The 19635-nt window shown below is 46.9% G+C and overlaps 1 protein-coding gene across 1 annotated transcript in view; it reads right to left on the reverse strand.

The window, feature by feature from the left end:
* LOC143961736 (asialoglycoprotein receptor 2-like) overlaps positions 1-19635 on the reverse strand; it is a 59798-nt gene that overhangs the window by 33553 nt on the left and 6610 nt on the right. The window contains exons 3-4 of the mRNA XM_077471077.1: positions 14148-14219; positions 3563-3634 (exon numbers count right to left, since the gene is read on the reverse strand). Of these exons, the coding sequence (XP_077327203.1) occupies positions 3563-3634; positions 14148-14219 (144 nt within the window). The remainder of the gene's footprint in view (positions 1-3562; positions 3635-14147; positions 14220-19635) is intronic.

A 19635-nucleotide genomic window follows, 5' to 3' on the forward strand; every position in this document is an offset into this window, starting at 1 on the left:
TTCAGCACAAACAGATAGAGAAAATCATAAGAAAACATTGGGAGATTATTAAAATGGATCGACATCTTGGAAATATTTTACCAGAAATACCAAAGTTTGTGTATAGGAGAGCTCCCACTTTGAGAGATAATCTGGCCAAGAATGTCCTGGATCCTCCCAAAAAGCCTTTTTCTTTTTTTGAAGGAAAAGGTTTTTTCCCGTGCAAAAGGTGCTACGCGTGTAGACATGTAAATGAAAAAAACAAAAAGAAGTCGTTTGTATCCACAGTAACTCAGAAAGAATATATGATAGATGATTTAATTACCTGCTATAGTGAAGGGGTAGTTTATCTCTTGGAATGCCCATGCCACATTCAATATGTGGGTAGGACAAAAAGACAGTTATGGAAAAGACTTAGAGAACATGTACAGAACATTAAAAAAGGTTTTGACAAACATAGTTTGTCTAGACATTATGCAAAATTCCATAAAAAAGATCCTTCATCACTAATTATCTGTGGTATCCAGAAGTACAAACCACACTAGAGGGGCGATAACAAGGTGATCAAAATTAGTCAGGCCGAATCTCGGTGGATACACGAACTCCGTACTTTGACACCTTTAGGTCACAATGTAGAATTTGATCTCAATTGTTTTATCTCCAATTTTTAATATGCCCTCTTTTTAGTATTTGATGAGATATAATTGCACCTTATACATTTTAAAATATGTTTTTTATGATTTTCATTATTTAATATCTAAGGATGCATAATATTATATTCTATTATTCTCTATATCTACTGATAGATTGAGACGGTACTCTTTTAATAATTGATGGTAGTAATAATTTGGGGAGACAATATTTTTATTATTTTTTACTATTTTTTATATACATATATTTTTATACATATATTTTTTGTATTTTTACTCCTTTTATTCTATTTCATTTTTCATTTTATATGATTTGGTCTCTATTTTTGCGATATCGATTAAAAAGTGATACACCATATTTTTTATAGAATTTTATATATATATATATATATATATATATATATATATATATATATATATATATATATATATATATATATATATATATATACATTTTTTATATATTTTTATATATATAACAGGTTTAGATTATCAGAAGAGCAGATTTGAATTATAACCACTAGATGTCGCTCTATATATATATATATATTAGTATTTATGACTGTTTATTTTTTAGGAATTTTTATATATTGTCCTTATGTCTTGAGATAAGAATATGTTTTTATTCTAAGTATGGCAGCTATTAGTAAAAATAAATGGTATTGAAGATTTGATTCGTTTTACATATGCGGAGGCGCCGCCGTGGTTGCCATGACGACGGCGCTGACCGCATATATGCTCCGTCAACACCATTCTCCCTTCACCCTTTGAAAAAGTCACGAGGTCGTGACGCAACGCGTCAGGGAAGGAGCTTTGGTGTTGCACTCATCACTTCCGGTCGCGGCCGAGACCGGAAGTTCGTTTTGTGTTACGAAGTTTGCTGTCATTTGCTTTAATGTAAGTGGATATTTTATCTATTAAATCGCTGTTATTGATTACTACCCATGAGAGCCTCCCCTTGTCTTTCCTCTATGCTCTATGTACCACCAACGTTAATTGCACCTATTTGAAGATACTGGGGAAAGACTAATCATATATGCACAGTGGTATACCATTGAAGCTGGACTGCTAAGGACGAGTGAACATCTGGTTATTTACAGTGCCTGTATACTAGATTTTTGAGGTGAGAGGCTGGGGGAAACTGGTGGTGCACTGAAGTGTGGTACTGAAGTTGGGCACTGAAGTTGGTCGGTGGACAGTCACGGATTTGGAGATCACTATATATATTTTTTGCATGGACTGTGATATATGCTCACTGATTAGCTGCATGGACTTTATTAGAGAAGCACTATTCATTTATTTTTGTATTGTTCATTTATGAGTATTTATTCAGCAACTTTTATACTTAGTATTCTGTTATTATTTCACGCATGATGTTTTGAGTATTTATGCACATTTATTATTTCATCGGATGCAACATTATTCACGGCTTAACATTGCACATTTATCACTTTAGTGAGGTGGATTCACCGTTGCACTATATGTGTTTCATTTTTTTATTATAGTAGTTTTTTTTCAGGTAGCGCCGCAATTTTGTTCATTTTATACATTATTCTTTTGGTGTAGAAATCACTATTTTTTTGCTGGCGGCTTCCACACATTTACACGTATTCTGATATATTTTTAGGTTTACACATTTTTTTCAGACATTTTTCTACACATTTATTAATAGCCAGGTGGAGCGCATTAGTTTTTTGCATTTATCTCTGGATATTTCCCTTGCAGTAATAATTATAGTTTAACAGTTTTCCAGATTGAATGATGTCCAGTGTCGCTTAACCCACTTCCTGTGAACTAAGGGTGTCAAAGTCCTACCCCTTCGTGGGTATGCCATCCATGGGTTCACGGGAGCATGCTGCTGAGGGCAACACCTTGTCATTGTAAGGTCTGCTCTCTGCAGCATTCAAGATTCACCCAGTGATGAGGACAGACTAGGAACCATGAGGTCAGAACCCACCCTCTGCTGAGGACAGAAGAGGAACCAAGAGGTTAGAACCTACCCTCTGCTGAGGACAGAAGAGGAACCAAAATGTTAGAACCTACCCTCTGCTGAGGACAGAAGAGGAACCATGACGTCAGGTCCCACCCACTGCTGAGGATTGAATTGGATCCATCATGTCATGGGTATGTGACATCAGGACCCACCTACTTCTGAGGACAGAAGAGAACCCATGAGTTCAGGAACCACCCACTGCTGAGGAATGAAGAGGAACCATGAGCTTAGAACCCACTTTCTGCTGAGGACAAAAGAGGAGCCATAAGATCAGAGCCTACTCTCTGCGGAGGATAGAAGAGAAACCATGAGGTTAGGACTCACCCACTGCTAAGGACAAAAGAGAACACATGAGGTCAGGGCCCAGCCACTGCTAAGGACAGAAGAGGACCCACCATGTAATGATCCCACCCACTGCTGAGGACAGAATAGGAACCATGATGTCAGGACCCACTTCTGATGACAGAAGAGAACCCAGAAGGTCAGCCCCCACCTACTGTTTAAGGCAGAAAAGGACCCATCATGTCACAGATCCATCACATCAGGATCCACCCACTGCTGAGGACAGAAGAAGACTCATGAGGTCAAGACCCCCCTCCAATGCTGATTACAGAAGAGGAAGGAACTGTAATGTCATAGACCCATGATGTCAGGACCCACTAACTTCTGATGACAGAAGAGGACCTGTAATGTCACAGAGCCATGATGTCAGGATTCACGAACCACCCACTGCAGAGGAGAGAAGAGGACCCATCATGTCATGGACCTGTAATGTCAGTTTTTTTGTTATTAAAATTCACCTAATGTGTTTGATATCTGGATACATCGTTCTACAAACAGACAGAGAGAGGCTTTGTGATATCTACATCCCGTTTGTACACTGTGGGGAAAGGTGGTTTGATGGGTAAGTGTTCCAGTGATTGGAATAAGATAATCTTACTGATCGCTGTCTGGACTTTCTCCAGGTTCCTCACAGTTCTCCGAATGCTCTGAACTTCACTGGAATGAGAACCTGTAATGATAGCAATGGTGGCTCATCTCAGATTACTGCGGATCTAAACCCCAATACACCCACAGAACATTACACAAAACTTCATAGGTGCCTGATAATATACAGTTAACCGCTAATAAAATTATACAAATGCATTCATAAAAAAATTTAAAAGTACAGCGCATGAGAGCCACACCCGACCTATTTACAGAATCCACAATGTAGAGGCAATAAAAAAATCACTTGTTTCACAGTATAACATTGACTTTCCCACCCTAGAATAGATACCAACCAATCAGGAAACAGTTCCTGAGACATGATTGGTCAGGGAATCTTAGAACTCTCTGGCCAATCAGGTCTCAGTCGGGACTAATTTCCTGTCCGGCCTGAAGGAGAAGCAATGGACCCGGGGAGAGGAGGTTCATCCCGGATCCATGTCTGCCTGATCTGCCTCCTTCCTAAGGTAAGATAAGGTTGTTAACGTCCTCAGGAAGCGTATGCTTATTAAAATCAGTAGTGATGGACGAACTTCCGACGGGACGTTTCGCGAACGCGAAACGCGAACGGACACAAACGTTCGCGAAAACGACCGTTCGCCGCGGGCTCCATTGACTTCAATGGGAGGCGAATTTCGCAAACCTTTAGGTCGAATTTGCGGCCACGGGGTAATTATTAGGGGGTAGCACGTAGTCCCACCACCTGGACAATAGCATAATACATGTATGAGGTGAATTTGGGATCGATAACTACAAGCATTTTTTTTTTATTTGGGAAATTGTTCTGACAATTCAGGACTATGGAGCTAATGAAGGCAATGGAGGAGAGGGAAGGTCAGGGACCAGGGTAGGCAAACAAGAGGGTGCAGGAGATACAGAGCACTGACAGCAGCACCGTAATACAGAGCACTGACATCAGCACCGTGACATACAGCGCTGACAGCAGCTCCGTGACATACAGCGCTGACAGCAGCTCCGTGACATACAGCGCTGACAGCAGCTCCGTGACATACAGCGCTGACAGCAGCTCCGTGACATACAGCGCTGACAGCAGCTCCGTGACATACAGCGCTGACAGCAGCACCGTGACATACAGCGCTGACAGCAGCTCCGTGACATACAGCGCTGACAGCAGCTCCGTGACATACAGCGCTGACAGCAGCTCCGTGACATACAGCACTGACAGCAGCTCCGTGACATACAGCGCTGACAGCAGCTCCGTGACATACAGCGCTGACAGCAGCACCGTGACATACAGCGCTGACAGCAGCTCCGTGACATACAGCGCTGACAGCAGCTCCGTGACATACAGCGCTGACAGCAGCTCCGTGACATACAGCGCTGACAGCAGCTCCGTGACATACAGCGCTGACAGCAGCTCCGTGACATACAGCGCTGACAGCAGCTCCGTGACATACAGCGCTGACAGCAGCTCCGTGACATACAGCGCTGACAGCAGCTCCGTGACATACAGCGCTGACAGCAGCTCCGTGACATACAGCGCTGACAGCAGCTCCGTGACATACAGCGCTGACAGCAGCTCCGTGACATACAGCGCTGACAGCAGCTCCGTGACATACAGCGCTGACAGCAGCTCCGTGACATACAGCGCTGACAGCAGCTCCGTGACATACAGCGCTGACAGCAGCTCCGTGACATACAGCGCTGACAGCAGCTCCGTGACATACAGCGCTGACAGCAGCTCCGTGACATACAGCGCTGACAGCAGCTCCGTGACATACAGCGCTGACAGCAGCTCCGTGACATACAGCGCTGACAGCAGCTCCGTGACATACAGCGCTGACAGCAGCTCCGTGACATACAGCGCTGACAGCAGCTCCGTGACATACAGCGCTGACAGCAGCTCCGTGACATACAGCGCTGACAGCAGCTCCGTGACATACAGCGCTGACAGCAGCTCCGTGACATACAGCGCTGACAGCAGCTCCGTGACATACAGCGCTGACAGCAGCACCGTAAGCAGCCCCAGGAGGAAGTCAGCACAGCACAGGGATGGTGTGATCCCCTCATAATAAGAACCCCCAGGAGGAAGTCAGCACAGCACAGGGATGGTGGGAGCCCCTCATAATAAGAACACCCAGGAGGAAGTCAGCACAGCACAGGGATGGTGGGAACCCCTCATAATAAGCAGCCCCAGTAGAAATATGACACCGCTCAACCTCTTCAAAGAGGAGGGTAGGGGCATATAGTACGGTGTGCTTTTTTGGGTCAGGGAAGTGAGCCAAATGAATTAAGAAGGTCTGTGTGCTTGATTCCAAAAATTGTTTATAGACATATACATGGTCTACTGATCACATGTGTTGAATTCCTCCGAGATCCATGCCTCATTCATTTTTAGAAATGTGAGGTAGTTAACACTGTGGTGAGCTAGGCGAGTACGCTTATCGGTCACAATCCCCCCTGCTGCGCTGAACGTCCTTTCGGACAGGACACTGGATGAGGGGCAAGCCAACAGTTCGATTGCAAATTGGGCAAGCTCTGGCCAGAGGTCAAGCCTGCCCACCCAGTAGTCTAGGGGTTCATCACTCCTCAGAGCGTCCACATCGGCCGTTAACCCAATGTAGTCGGACACCTGACGGTCTAGGCGTTCCCTGATGCTGGATCCGGATGACACCTGTCGATGGGTCGGCTGAAAGAATGACCTCATATCCGAAGTCACCAACACATCTTCAAACCGGCCTCTTCTTGCAGGCGCTGTTGGATTGGTACCCGCAAATCCTTCTCTGGGAGTGGGAATTGCTCCTCTGCCAGCGCACGCAAAAGCAGAATGCAGCATTTCTCGAAGCAAGGCCTGGAAGTGCTGCATTCTGACAGCCCTCTGCGACGGCGGTAACATTTCCGCCATTTTGTGTTTGTACCGGGGGTCTAAGTACGTTGCCACCCAGTACTGGTCCTTGACCCTCATGCTTTTTATACGGGGGTCCCTATTAAAACACTGGAGCATGAAGGCCCCCATTTGCACTAAAGTGGAAGCGGTGTGGTGGCCTGGCTCCTGCTCATCATCCAGGATAATGTCGTCCTCTTCATTCTCCTCTCCCCATCCTCGCACAACAGGGATCCCAGAAAGGTTTAAAGCATGCTCTTCTTGCTCCTGCTCATCCGCCCCGGCACCATCCTCCTCTGACTCCTCATCAGACTCCTGTTGTTGACTTGTCTCAGATAGAGTAGCCCCCCCTGGGAATTCATCCAGCATTGCGACTTCCTCATCTTCCCGCTCCTGCTCCTCCACAGCCTGATCAATGACACGACGCAATGCACGCTCCAGAAAGAAGGCATAAGGTACCATGTCACTGATGGCGCCATGGCTGCGACTGACCAGTTTGGTGATCTCCTCAAATGGCCGCAGAAGTCTGCATGTGTCGCGCATGAGCAGCCACTGGCGCGGTGAAAAAAAACCCAGCTCCCCAGAACCGTTTCTTTCGCAGAGTTCATACAGGTAGACGTTAACTGCACGTTTCTGCTGGAGCAGCCTATCAAGCATATAGAAGGTTGAGTTCCATCGCGTCGGGCAATCGCAAATAAGACGTCTGACCGGCAGATGGTGTCGCCGCTGAATGTCAGCAAGGCGAGCCATGGCCGTGTAAGATCTTCTGAAATGGGCCGAGATTTTCCTTGCCTGCCGCAAGATGTCCTGGACCCCAGGGTATTTGACAAGGAATCGCTGCACGACCAAGTTTAAGACGTGTGCCATGCACGGCACGTGCGTGATTTTGCCCTGTTTCAATGCGCTAAGCAGATTGGCACCGTTGTCACACACCACTTTACCAACTGTCAAATTGAGCGGTGTTAGCCACTCATCTGCCTGTGAACGCAAAGCTGAAAGGAGTGCCGGGCCAGTGTGGCTCTTTGCTTCCAGGCACAACAGACGCAGCACGGCATGGCAACGTCTCACCTGGCATGTGGAATAGGTTCTGGGGAGCTTGGGCGGTGCAGTGGAAGAGACGCTAGCAGCGGAAAAGGAGGAGGCAGCTGAGGAGGAGAGGGAGGAGGATGGAGTAGGAGGAGGAGAAGAAGAGTCAGGCCTGCATGCAATCCGTGGCGGTAAAACCAAATCTACACGGGTGCCACGGGTTACATGCTTGACGGCCGTCAGAAGGTTCACCCAGTGGGCAGTAAAACTGATATACCTTCCCTGCCCGTGTTTGCTAGACCACGTGTCTGTGGTCAGATGTATCTTGGCACCGACACTGTGTGCCAGAGATACATTCACTTGCCGCTGAACATGGCCATATAGCTCTGGGATGCCCTTCTCTGAGAAATACTTCCTTCCTGGGACCTTCCATTGTGGTGTTCCAATGGCCACAAATTTGCGAAAGGCCTCCGAGTCCACCAGTTTATATGGCAGTAGTTGGCGGGCTATGAGTTCTGACAAGCCAGCCGCCAACCGTTGGGCAAGAGGGTTATCCGGCGTCATCATTTTTTTACGCTCAAACATTAGGCCCACGGAAGCCTGCCTTTTTGCAGAAAAATGTGAGCTTGGCGTGATGGAAGGTGGAGTGGAGGACAATTGTGAGGAGAGAGGAGAAGGAGAAGTAGAAGACGAGGCTGGACGGTGAGAGCCTGCAGTGTGGCTTTGTGTGTTCCGTTGCTCCCACTGGGCTCGGTGATGGCTGCTCATGTGCCTTCTTAAGGCGGTCGTCCCTAGGTGAGTATTGGGCTTACCGCGACTAACGCGTTGACTGCAAAGATTGCAGATGGCAACGCTATTGTCAGCAGCGGACACGTTAAAAAAAGCCCACACTGCGGAGCCATGTGCCGGTGTCCTGGGAGCGCCAGATGTGACCGTACATGGTCGATGACTCGCTCCTGATACATTTGCAGTCTGCTTTGTCCCTGCTGTGCAATGTAAGTCATTGCTGCTTCTCCTCCCTATCTGCTGGTCCATATCTCCCTCTGAACTCCCCTCCTCTTCCTCTCTTGTGGGCACCCACGTGACATCACTAGACACGTCATCATCAACGTCACCTTCCCCACCGCTATAAGTAGAGTAGGCAGCAACACCGGGGACCAACCTCCTCCTTGGGCTGATCTGGGTACTGGCGTCAGACTGCTGAGTAGCGCTTGTTGCTACCTCCTCTTCCTGATCCAATACCAAGAGTGGCTGCGCATCAGAAATGTCCTCTTGATATGGATCGGAAAATAATTCCAGTGACTCAAGCGGAAGGTATGTGGTGGTGGTGGTGGTGGTCGTGTTGTTGGTGGTAGTGTCTTTGGGGGTGCACATAGCAGAGAGTGAAGAAGAGGGTGCAGATCGAGAGGATGAGGAGGGTGCAGAAGAGTAAGGCTGAGCGAGCCACTCAACCAAGTCTGGTGCATCCTTTAAAGTAATTGAACGCACCTTCTGCAACTTCCCACTTTGGCTCAAGCCTGTTGCTCCTGCCCTACCCCTACCACCCCTGCGGAAGGGCCTGCCTCTTCCTCTGCATGTCATTTTTTAAATGACCCTGTGACAAAACTCTTAGTCCCTATACCGCTGAAGGACTGCTGCAGTATAGGTGAGCGGTCAGCAGTGGTGCACGTCAACCCTATCTATTGTGGACCTATAGCGGTCCTTACAGAACAGCAGACTGTACCGCACTCAAGCCTATGTACCGTAGCACCCTATACCAAGTTACCAGTCCTTATAAGAACTTTTGTGGACCAAGCAGGTTGTGTATTAGTGTTTAGCAGACTGTACGTCAGTCCCTATACCGCTGAAGGACTGCTGCAGTATAGGGCAGCGGTCAGCAGTGGTGCACGTCAACCCTATCTATTGTGGACCGATAGCGGTCCTTACAGAACAGCAGACTGTACCGCACTCAAGCCTATGTACCGTAGCACCCTATACCAAGTTACCAGTCCTTATAAGAACTTTTGTGGACCAAGCAGGTTGTGTATTAGTGTTTAGCAGACTGTACGTCAGTCCCTATACCGCTGAAGGACTGCTGCAGTATAGGGCAGCGGTCAGCAGTGGTGCACGTCAACCCTATCTATTGTGGACCGATAGCGGTCCTTACAGAACAGCAGACTGTACCGCACTCAAGCCTATGTACCGTAGCACCCTATACCAAGTTACCAGTCCTTATAAGAACTTTTGTGGAACAAGCAGGTTGTGTGTTAGTGATTAGCAGACTGTACGTCAGTCCCTATACCAATGAAGGACTGCTGCAGTATAGGGCAGCGGTCAGCAGTAGTGCACGGCAACCCTATGTATTGTGGACCGATAGCGGTCCTTACAGAACAGCAGACTGTACCGCACTCAAGCCTATGTACCGTAGCACCCTATACCAAGTTACCAGTCCTTATAAGAACTTTTGTGGACCAAGCAGGTTGTGTATTAGTGTTTAGCAGACTGTACGTCAGTCCCTATACCGCTGAAGGACTGCTGCAGTATAGGGCAGCGGTCAGCAGTGGTGCACGTCAACCCTATCTATTGTGGACCGATAGCGGTCCTTACAGAACAGCAGACTGTACCGCACTCAAGCCTATGTACCGTAGCACCCTATACCAAGTTACCAGTCCTTATAAGAACTTTTGTGGACCAAGCAGGTTGTGTATTAGTGTTTAGCAGACTGTACGTCAGTCCCTATACCGCTGAAGGACTGCTGCAGTATAGGGCAGCGGTCAGCAGTGGTGCACGTCAACCCTATCTATTGTGGACCGATAGCGGTCCTTACAGAACAGCAGACTGTACCGCACTCAAGCCTATGTACCGTAGCACCCTATACCAAGTTACCAGTCCTTATAAGAACTTTTGTGGAACAAGCAGGTTGTGTGTTAGTGATTAGCAGACTGTACGTCAGTCCCTATACCAATGAAGGACTGCTGCAGTATAGGGCAGCGGTCAGCAGTAGTGCACGGCAACCCTATGTATTGTGGACCGATAGCGGTCCTTACAGAACAGCAGACTGTACCGCACTCAAGCCTATGTACCGTAGCACCCTATACCAAGTTACCAGTCCTTATAAGAACTTTTGTGGACCAAGCAGGTTGTGTATTAGTGTTTAGCAGACTGTACGTCAGTCCCTATACCGCTGAAGGACTGCTGCAGTATAGGGCAGCGGTCAGCAGTGGTGCACGTCAACCCTATGTATTGTGGACCGATAGCGGTCCTTACAGAACAGCAGACTGTAACGCACTCAGGCCTATGTACCGTAGCACCCTATACCAAGTTACCAGTCCTTATAAGAACTTTTGTGGACCAAGCAGGTTGTGTGTTAGTGATTAGCAGACTGTACGTCAGTCCCTATACCAATGAAGGACTGCTGCAGTATAGGGCAGCGGTCAGCAGTAGTGCACGGCAACCCTATGTATTGTGGACCGATAGCGGTCCTTACAGAACAGCAGACTGTAACGCACTCAGGCCTATGTACCGTAGCACCCTATACCAAGTTACCAGTCCTTATAAAAACTTTTGTGGACCAAGCAGGTTGTGTGTTAGTGTTTAGCAGACTGTGCGTCAGTCCCTATACCGCTGAAGGACTGCTGCAGTATAGGGCAGCGGTCAGCAGTGGTGCACGTCAACCCTATCTATTGTGGACCGATAGCGGTCCTTACAGAACAGCAGACTGTACCGCACTCAAGCCTATGTACCGTAGCACCCTATACCAAGTTACCAGTCCTTATAAGAACTTTTGTGGACCAAGCAGGTTGTGTATTAGTGTTTAGCAGACTGTACGTCAGTCCCTATACCGCTGAAGGACTGCTGCAGTATAGGGCAGCGGTCAGCAGTGGTGCACGTCAACCCTATGTATTGTGGACCGATAGCGGTCCTTACAGAACAGCAGACTGTAACGCACTCAGGCCTATGTACCGTAGCACCCTATACCAAGTTACCAGTCCTTATAAGAACTTTTGTGGACCAAGCAGGTTGTGTGTTAGTGATTAGCAGACTGTACGTCAGTCCCTATACCAATGAAGGACTGCTGCAGTATAGGGCAGCGGTCAGCAGTAGTGCACGGCAACCCTATGTATTGTGGACCGATAGCGGTCCTTACAGAACAGCAGACTGTACCGCACTCAAGCCTATGTACCGTAGCACCCTATACCAAGTTACCAGTCCTTATAAGAACTTTTGTGGACCAAGCAGGTTGTGTATTAGTGTTTAGCAGACTGTACGTCAGTCCCTATACCGCTGAAGGACTGCTGCAGTATAGGGCAGCGGTCAGCAGTGGTGCACGTCAACCCTATGTATTGTGGACCGATAGCGGTCCTTACAGAACAGCAGACTGTAACGCACTCAGGCCTATGTACCGTAGCACCCTATACCAAGTTACCAGTCCTTATAAGAACTTTTGTGGACCAAGCAGGTTGTGTGTTAGTGATTAGCAGACTGTACGTCAGTCCCTATACCAATGAAGGACTGCTGCAGTATAGGGCAGCGGTCAGCAGTAGTGCACGGCAACCCTATGTATTGTGGACCGATAGCGGTCCTTACAGAACAGCAGACTGTAACGCACTCAGGCCTATGTACCGTAGCACCCTATACCAAGTTACCAGTCCTTATAAAAACTTTTGTGGACCAAGCAGGTTGTGTGTTAGTGTTTAGCAGACTGTGCGTCAGTCCCTATACCGCTGAAGGACTGCTGCAGTATAGGGCAGCGGTCAGCAGTGGTGCACGTCAACCCTATCTATTGTGGACCGATAGCGGTCCTTACAGAACAGCAGACTGTACCGCACTCAAGCCTATGTACCGTAGCACCCTATACCAAGTTACCAGTCCTTATAAGAACTTTTGTGGACCAAGCAGGTTGTGTATTAGTGTTTAGCAGACTGTACGTCAGTCCCTATACCGCTGAAGGACTGCTGCAGTATAGGGCAGCGGTCAGCAGTGGTGCACGTCAACCCTATGTATTGTGGACCGATAGCGGTCCTTACAGAACAGCAGACTGTAACGCACTCAGGCCTATGTACCGTAGCACCCTATACCAAGTTACCAGTCCTTATAAGAACTTTTGTGGACCAAGCAGGTTGTGTGTTAGTGATTAGCAGACTGTACGTCAGTCCCTATACCAATGAAGGACTGCTGCAGTATAGGGCAGCGGTCAGCAGTAGTGCACGGCAACCCTATGTATTGTGGACCGATAGCGGTCCTTACAGAACAGCAGACTGTACTGCACTCAGGCCTATGTACCGTAGCACCCTATACCAAGTTACCAGTCCTTATAAAAACTTTTGTGGACCAAGCAGGTTGTGTGTTAGTGTTTAGCAGACTGTGCGTCAGTCCCTATACCGCTGAAGGACTGCTGCAGTATAGGGCAGCGGTCAGCAGTAGTGCACGGCAACCCTATGTATTGTGGACCGATAGCGGTCCTTACAGAACAGCAGACTGTAACGCACTCAGGCCTATGTACCGTAGCACCCTATACCAAGTTACCAGTCCTTATAAGAACTTTTGTGGACCAAGCAGGTTGTGTGTTAGTGATTAGCAGACTGTACGTCAGTCCCTATACCAATGAAGGACTGCTGCAGTATAGGGCAGCGGTCAGCAGTAGTGCACGGCAACCCTATGTATTGTGGACCGATAGCGGTCCTTACAGAACAGCAGACTGTACCGCACCCAAGCCTATGTACCGTAGCACCCTAGACAGACCAAGTTACCAGTCCTGATAAAGAGCTTTGTGGAACAAGTGAGTTGTGAATGATTAGCAGACTGCAGCAGAAGGGCAGCAGTCAAGTATAATATTCTTTCTATATTTGGAAGAAAGAATATTATACGTGTACAAGCCTATTACCGTACCACTGATACCAGTCCTGAAAAGAACCTTTGTGGAACTAATAGTAACAGCAAGTCTTTAAAATTATCCTCACTGCCTGACACACTGCTTCCTGCCTGTCCCTATACAAATTGGCAAAAAAGAGTAGGCTGGAACGATTAGCTGGAACAGCTCTTTTGTGGACCTGATAGTAACAGCTAATGATGATGATGATGATGATGATGAAGAAAGACTAATCTGGCTGAGCTGTCCCTAAAATAGCAGCATACAGCGCTCTGTCCCTTTATCTAAACTGACAAAAGAAACTCAGGCTGCTGACCTAACACCTATACCAGTCCTGAAAAGAACTTTTGTGTACCAAATAGCTAGCGTTTTCTCTGTCCCTACTCCACACAGGATCCTTTCCCTACAGTGACAGAAGAAAGAATGTAAAATGGCCACCGGATCGGGTGTATTTATAGGTTAGGGGGAATGTCCAAGTGTCCATGAGCTGTCATGTCTCAATTGGTTGTCCTGTAACACATGATAAACGTGTCACGAAAGGTTAAAGTTCTTGTATACATTAAACACGTAAGTCCGCCGGGGCGAACGACGGAAAAAGGCGTTCGAACCCGCGGACGGCGAAAGTCGGAAATTCGCCGCGAAACGACCGCCGGGCGAACCGTTCGGCCATCACTAAAAATCAGTATTACGCTATGGATCCTTTTGTATTTTTTTATATATACCGCCTGAGTCTGTGAAGGGGACGTATTATCCTGTGTATGAAAAAAAGTATATAAAATTCATTTGGGTAAAGTATTGTAATATATTAGAGATACTCACAGGAAATGAACATTAGGAGGATCCCCAGGATCAGTATCACCCGGTGAGGTGTATTCTTGGCAGCCGGAATCTCTGAAGACAGAGAGGATAGTGAATAATCCTGCATGTATCAGGCGGTATAATAATCCTACAGAATTCTTATCTCATGTAAAGACATTTTAAATTCATCTCGGATCATCTGTGTGCTCGTTCCCTGCATACAAATCTGTAATCTTCTATTATAACTGTATGTAGCGCTGGCTCCTGACGAGCAGGTTTTTTTTCAAAGTTACATTTCCTGAAACCACAGTTGGATTTTGGGACTAATTTGTTAAATTTCTGGTTTCGGTACCAATCCAGCTGGGTTGCACTGGGTTCTCCTTGGCCACAGGTGTCGCTGTCACCGCCGGCAAGGTTAGAAGTGCAGTCTAGCTGGGTGTATTGAATGCCACTGATTTCCCTCGGATCCAGCCCAGTGGGAGTGTTTTCCTGTTGTGCATTCTGGGGGGTGGTATTTAAGGTACCAATGCCATGTTAGGGGGGATTATTTTCTGTCTGTTTGGTACTGGTGGTCCTCCTGACCCAGCTCTGTGGCCCTCCTGGTCTGGGGTGCGAAACTATGCATTCTGTGTCTCGGGGCTGGCTGGCCCGAGGCGACGCAACTGAAGGGATAGGTTTGAGCGAACTTCGGAGCCTACTGATCCAAGGATGGTCCGGTGCCATCTCATCTGAAGGGAGAGGCCCCTCAACTGAAGAACCCCAGGGGAGGACTCTTTCGGGGGGAGACCATGCGCAAGGCTGGTTTCTCTGAAGGAGCCTGGAGGCTTAGTTGAAGGATGCAACCTGGATCTACACTCCTTTGGTATCGCCGGGTCGGCTGAGAGAAGCTGGTTCTGTATGTCAGTTCTTTAAATTCATCCCAATCCCTCAGTAACGCTCAAGTGTAACTTACAAGTCTGTGGCAAAGACTTTACTGAGCATCCCACCGGCTGCTAGGCCTAGTGAGAGAGGTCTATCCGGGGTTTGTTGAATCCAGTTTGTGGAACAGTTTTATCCTCTGGATTCTTCTAATACCTTCACCCTGCAATTGAAGTGCCTGAACTCACCCCTAACCCTCTACCCTTTATTAAGAGACTTTGTCTTTTTTCTAAATAAATAATCCAAAAGAGGATTCAGTGTCAGTTTCAACATTTTTAGGCCAGGAAGCAGGTGAGGTAACGGTAAGCCCAAATTAAACCAGCAGCTCCTTCAGGGTCAGTGTTATATATATATATATATATATGTAGTGACAGTACTACAACACTCTATCACAGACTTTTTCTCACCCAGGGTTCTTGCCCAGGCAGGTTGAGGCGCTCCGAAGGGGTTTAGGTCATATGGAGGAAACTGGATTTTCAGTTTCCTCTGAGTTTAGAAAAACCCTCTTTGGGTCCTGGAGCCCGGAGACTTTGTAGAGACTTATGAGGGATGAACTCTCCAATCCCGGCTCCGTGTGTTTTGAGCAACCAGCTTGTGCAATCCTATTTTGTTTTGGGAGAGACTGGCCTTCCCTAAGGAGTCCATATGACTGCAAGGGGGCAGCTAGAAACACGTGTCCAGTTTTAGAGGGTACTGTCTGGAGGAACAGATAAGAGTCTATGTTTGAGGCCAGAGCAACAGATCTGCAAAAACAAACCAGGAAGCTGCTAATAATTGTTTGTTTGCTGAACAATTCCCAATACCCCCTACCAGGGTAACATCTGTGTTTTTAATAATAGTGGTCAGGAAGAAACCTTATAAGAAGAGTCCTTATGATCTCTACACTTGTATTGTATTGTATATCACCATTTATATTGTATTTAAGTATAAAATGTATACTAAATCAGGGCAACCAATGAGGTTCTGTTTTTTATTACCTCAATACAGATATAGTAAAAGGTGATTTCTGATTGGTAGAGCCAGTATAGCAGTATTTTTACTTTTTAATACTTTTTTATTAAAGCTTTTTCAAATATAGAATAACAATGTTATACGAAATACAAAAAGGGCTTCATTTCATACAAAGTAATGCAATAGTGAGGCTGTGTCCAACACACACGTTGACGCAAACACGCCATGCGCCTTTACCACCCCCCCTCCCCTCCCAGCCCTCCTACCCACCCTCCCTCCCCACTTCGAGCACGCACTGCTGGCACTGGTCACGCCGATCCTAGCTGGATAGCAATGGGCCCCACTCAATATGGAGGGGGAAAAAAGTAAGGGCGAGAAACGGACAAAGAGGGCCCCCACCCCTCCCCACGGGCTCTCCATAAGAAAGTCCACCTGGGGGGGGGGGGGAGAAAACACCCCTCGCCTCCCGCCTACCAAGGAGGTGCTAATCCACCCTCACAGTAAACTCACTCAGGGGGGTAACCCATGCTAATCAGCCAGGGGTTCCATAATGTCCCAAATTTTCTTAAGTTGTTTAGTTTTATAAACATTGCTCTCTCGCACCATACTGTAGAGTTGATTACGTTAACCCATTGTCCGAATACCGGGGGATTTTTGGCTTGCCAATTTATTGCTATCAGCCGCCTGGCCTGGTACAAACACCTCAGGACAGATGGCTTAATTGGAGGAGAAATTCTAGCCTCCTCAAATATCCCCAATAAGCAAACCCTGGCCTCGGGTTTCAGAGTGGTCTTAAAAACCCTATTTATTTTAAGAACTATTTCTAGCCAGTAACTATACAATTTTGGACATTTCCATACCATATGGAAGAGGTCTCCCGGTGCCCCACATCTGGGGCATTCGTCTCTAGGTTTCCTGCCCATTTTCCACATCTTATAGGGGGTATAGTATGCCCTATATATAAGGAGCAAATGGGACACACGCTGAGATGGGGATATAGAGGCCAAGTGCCCCTGCTCAAGCGTCTTATCCCATTGTTCTTGGGTTATCGGGCCTACATCCCCTATCCAGCCCTGCCTGCTCTTAGCTGGGCCCTCACCTTTCAGAATCCTTCCTCTGAGCTTTATATATAACCGAGAAATCTGGCCTTTTGCTTGCCTTCGGTCCATAAGACCCTGAAGCAGGGGGATTTCAGTTCGCTCAATAGCGAGTGATCCATATTGGGCTTGAATTCCATGTCTCAGCTGTAGATATTTATAAAACGTCCTGTTAGAAATATTGAATTCCTGTCTAATAACTTCGAAGGATTTCATTACATTCCCTTCATATAGATGCACCAGTCTATTAATCCCCTGTCTGTCCCATTCCAGAGATCTATCTATCTTGTTTAATTCGCTCAAGTGACGATTATGCCATAGGGGGGTGTAGGCAGTTACTCCCACATAACCCATCTTTTGCTTTGCTTTCTGCCATACCTTCCTCATTAAAACATTGGTGGGGCATCTGTAGGCGAATGAATTGGCCTCTAAGACTTCAGGTAATAACTTATGGGGTACCCCTACCAACATCAATTTATGGTTTGTGGACCCTCCCGTTTGGAGCCCCGCCCCTGCTAGATGCTGGAGTTGGGCAGCCAAGAAATATGCACCTAGATGGGGTATGGCCAAACCTCCCTCCATGACGGGGAGCTGCAGCGTATGTAACCCTATCCGGGCGTGCCCCTTTTTCCAAATTAAATCCCGGAAAAGTGAGTCCATTCTTTGGAACCATTTCTGGTTAATCCAAATTGGGGAATTGTGTAGAATATATAGTATTTGTGGCTGCCAAAGCATTTTTATTAGGTTGCAGCGTCCCGCCACGGAGAGAGGGAGGCTGCACCATCTGTTAAGTTTCAACTTCATTTTCACCAATAATGGTGCTAGATTCTTGTTAACATATTGGTTTACTTCCCCAGAGATCCAGATACCCAAGTACCTCAGCCTAGTCACCGTCTCCAGGCCTGCGATCATTGGCAACACCCTTTGATCTCCAGGTCTGGGCAGTGGCAGGAGGGCTGATTTACTCCAGTTGATCTCTAGACCAGATTGTTGACCAAACTCCCCCATCAACTGCACAACTCTATTCAAGGTAGAGTCCATGTCTCCAATAAAAAACAGGACATCGTCCGCGAACAGAGCGATTTTATCTTCTACAATTCCACGCCGGAATCCCTGAATGTCCGGGCAGGATCTTGCCAGGACCGCCAGGGGCTCCATAGCTAATACAAATAAGAGGGGGGACAACGGGCACCCCTGTCTTATTCCCCTCTCCAGCTGGAATGTTTCAGAAAATTCAGTTCCCATCTTGATTTTGGCCCTAGGTTTATTATACAGCAATTTTGTCCATTGAATAAATAAGGGGCCAAAACCAAACCTCTCTAACACGCTCCACAGGTAGCCCCATTCCAGGCTATCAAAGGCCTTAGTAGCATCCAGTGCTAGAATAGCTCCCAGCCCAACATTATCCCTGGGTATTTGAGTATTAAGAAACACTCTTCTGATGTTAGTGCTAGTTGCCCTACCCGGGATAAAGCCCGACTGGTCTGGATGTATTAGTTTATGAATATATTTGTTTAAACGGATTGCTAGGGCCTTGGCTAGTATTTTGATATCCGAACATAGTAGGGATATCGGCCGGTATGATGAGACTTCCTGTTGATCCTTCCCCTCCTTAAGAGTTAAAATAATATTGGCCTCTAGCATCGAGGCAGGGAGTTCCCCCACCTCTAATGCATAATTCAATGTCGCCAAGAGTTCCGGCAGTAGCGCTTCCCCATAGCGTTTGTAAATTTCTGATGGTAAACCATCTGGACCTGGGGATTTATCGTTGGGCATTGCAGCTACTGCATTTTTTAGCTCCTCCAGCGTGAGTGGTAATTCGAGGGACAATTTGTCCTGTTCTGATAGTGTTGGAATTGCTGTTTAAAGTAAAAAGTCAGTAACAGGACTGCCTCGACCCTGTGTAACTGATTTATATAAATTTTTATAATAATCCTGGAGTACCCTCATGATCGCAGGGGGACTAGAAACAAGATCGCCTTTTGGCGACTTAATTTACCTGAGCAACTGTTGGGGCGCCATTAGTTTGGACCAATAGGGAGAGGGCTCTACCCACCCTCTCTCCTTCGCCAAAGTAATGCTGGCGTTGAAATATGCGCCTGTTCTCTGCCTTTTTTAAAAGAGCCATTTTATAAACTTGTTGACTGGCCAACCATACCTTCTGTCTTGCAAGCGATGGAGCTTCTATGTATGATTTCTCCGCCAGAGTAACTTTAACTTTAACTTTAGCAACCAGCTTGTGCAATCCTATTTTGTTTTGGGAGAGACTGGCCTTCCCTAAGGAGTCCATATGACTGCAAGGGGGCAGCTAGAAACACGTGTCCAGTTTTAGAGGGTACTGTCTGGAGGAACAGATAAGAGTCTATGTTTGAGGCCAGAGCAACAGATCTGCATACACAAAACAGGAAGCTGCTAATAATTGTTTGTTTGCTGAACAATTCCCAATACCCCCTACCAGGGTAACATCTGTGTTTTTAATAATAGTGGTCAGGAAGAAACCTTATAAGAAGAGTCCTTATGATCTCTACACTTAAGTTAATTTC

Source organism: Lithobates pipiens, unplaced genomic scaffold (assembly GCF_037356315.1).
Source record: "Lithobates pipiens isolate NorthernLeopardFrog02 unplaced genomic scaffold, aLitPip1_a1.2 Scaffold_8, whole genome shotgun sequence".
NCBI lineage: Eukaryota > Metazoa > Chordata > Amphibia > Anura > Ranidae > Lithobates > Lithobates pipiens.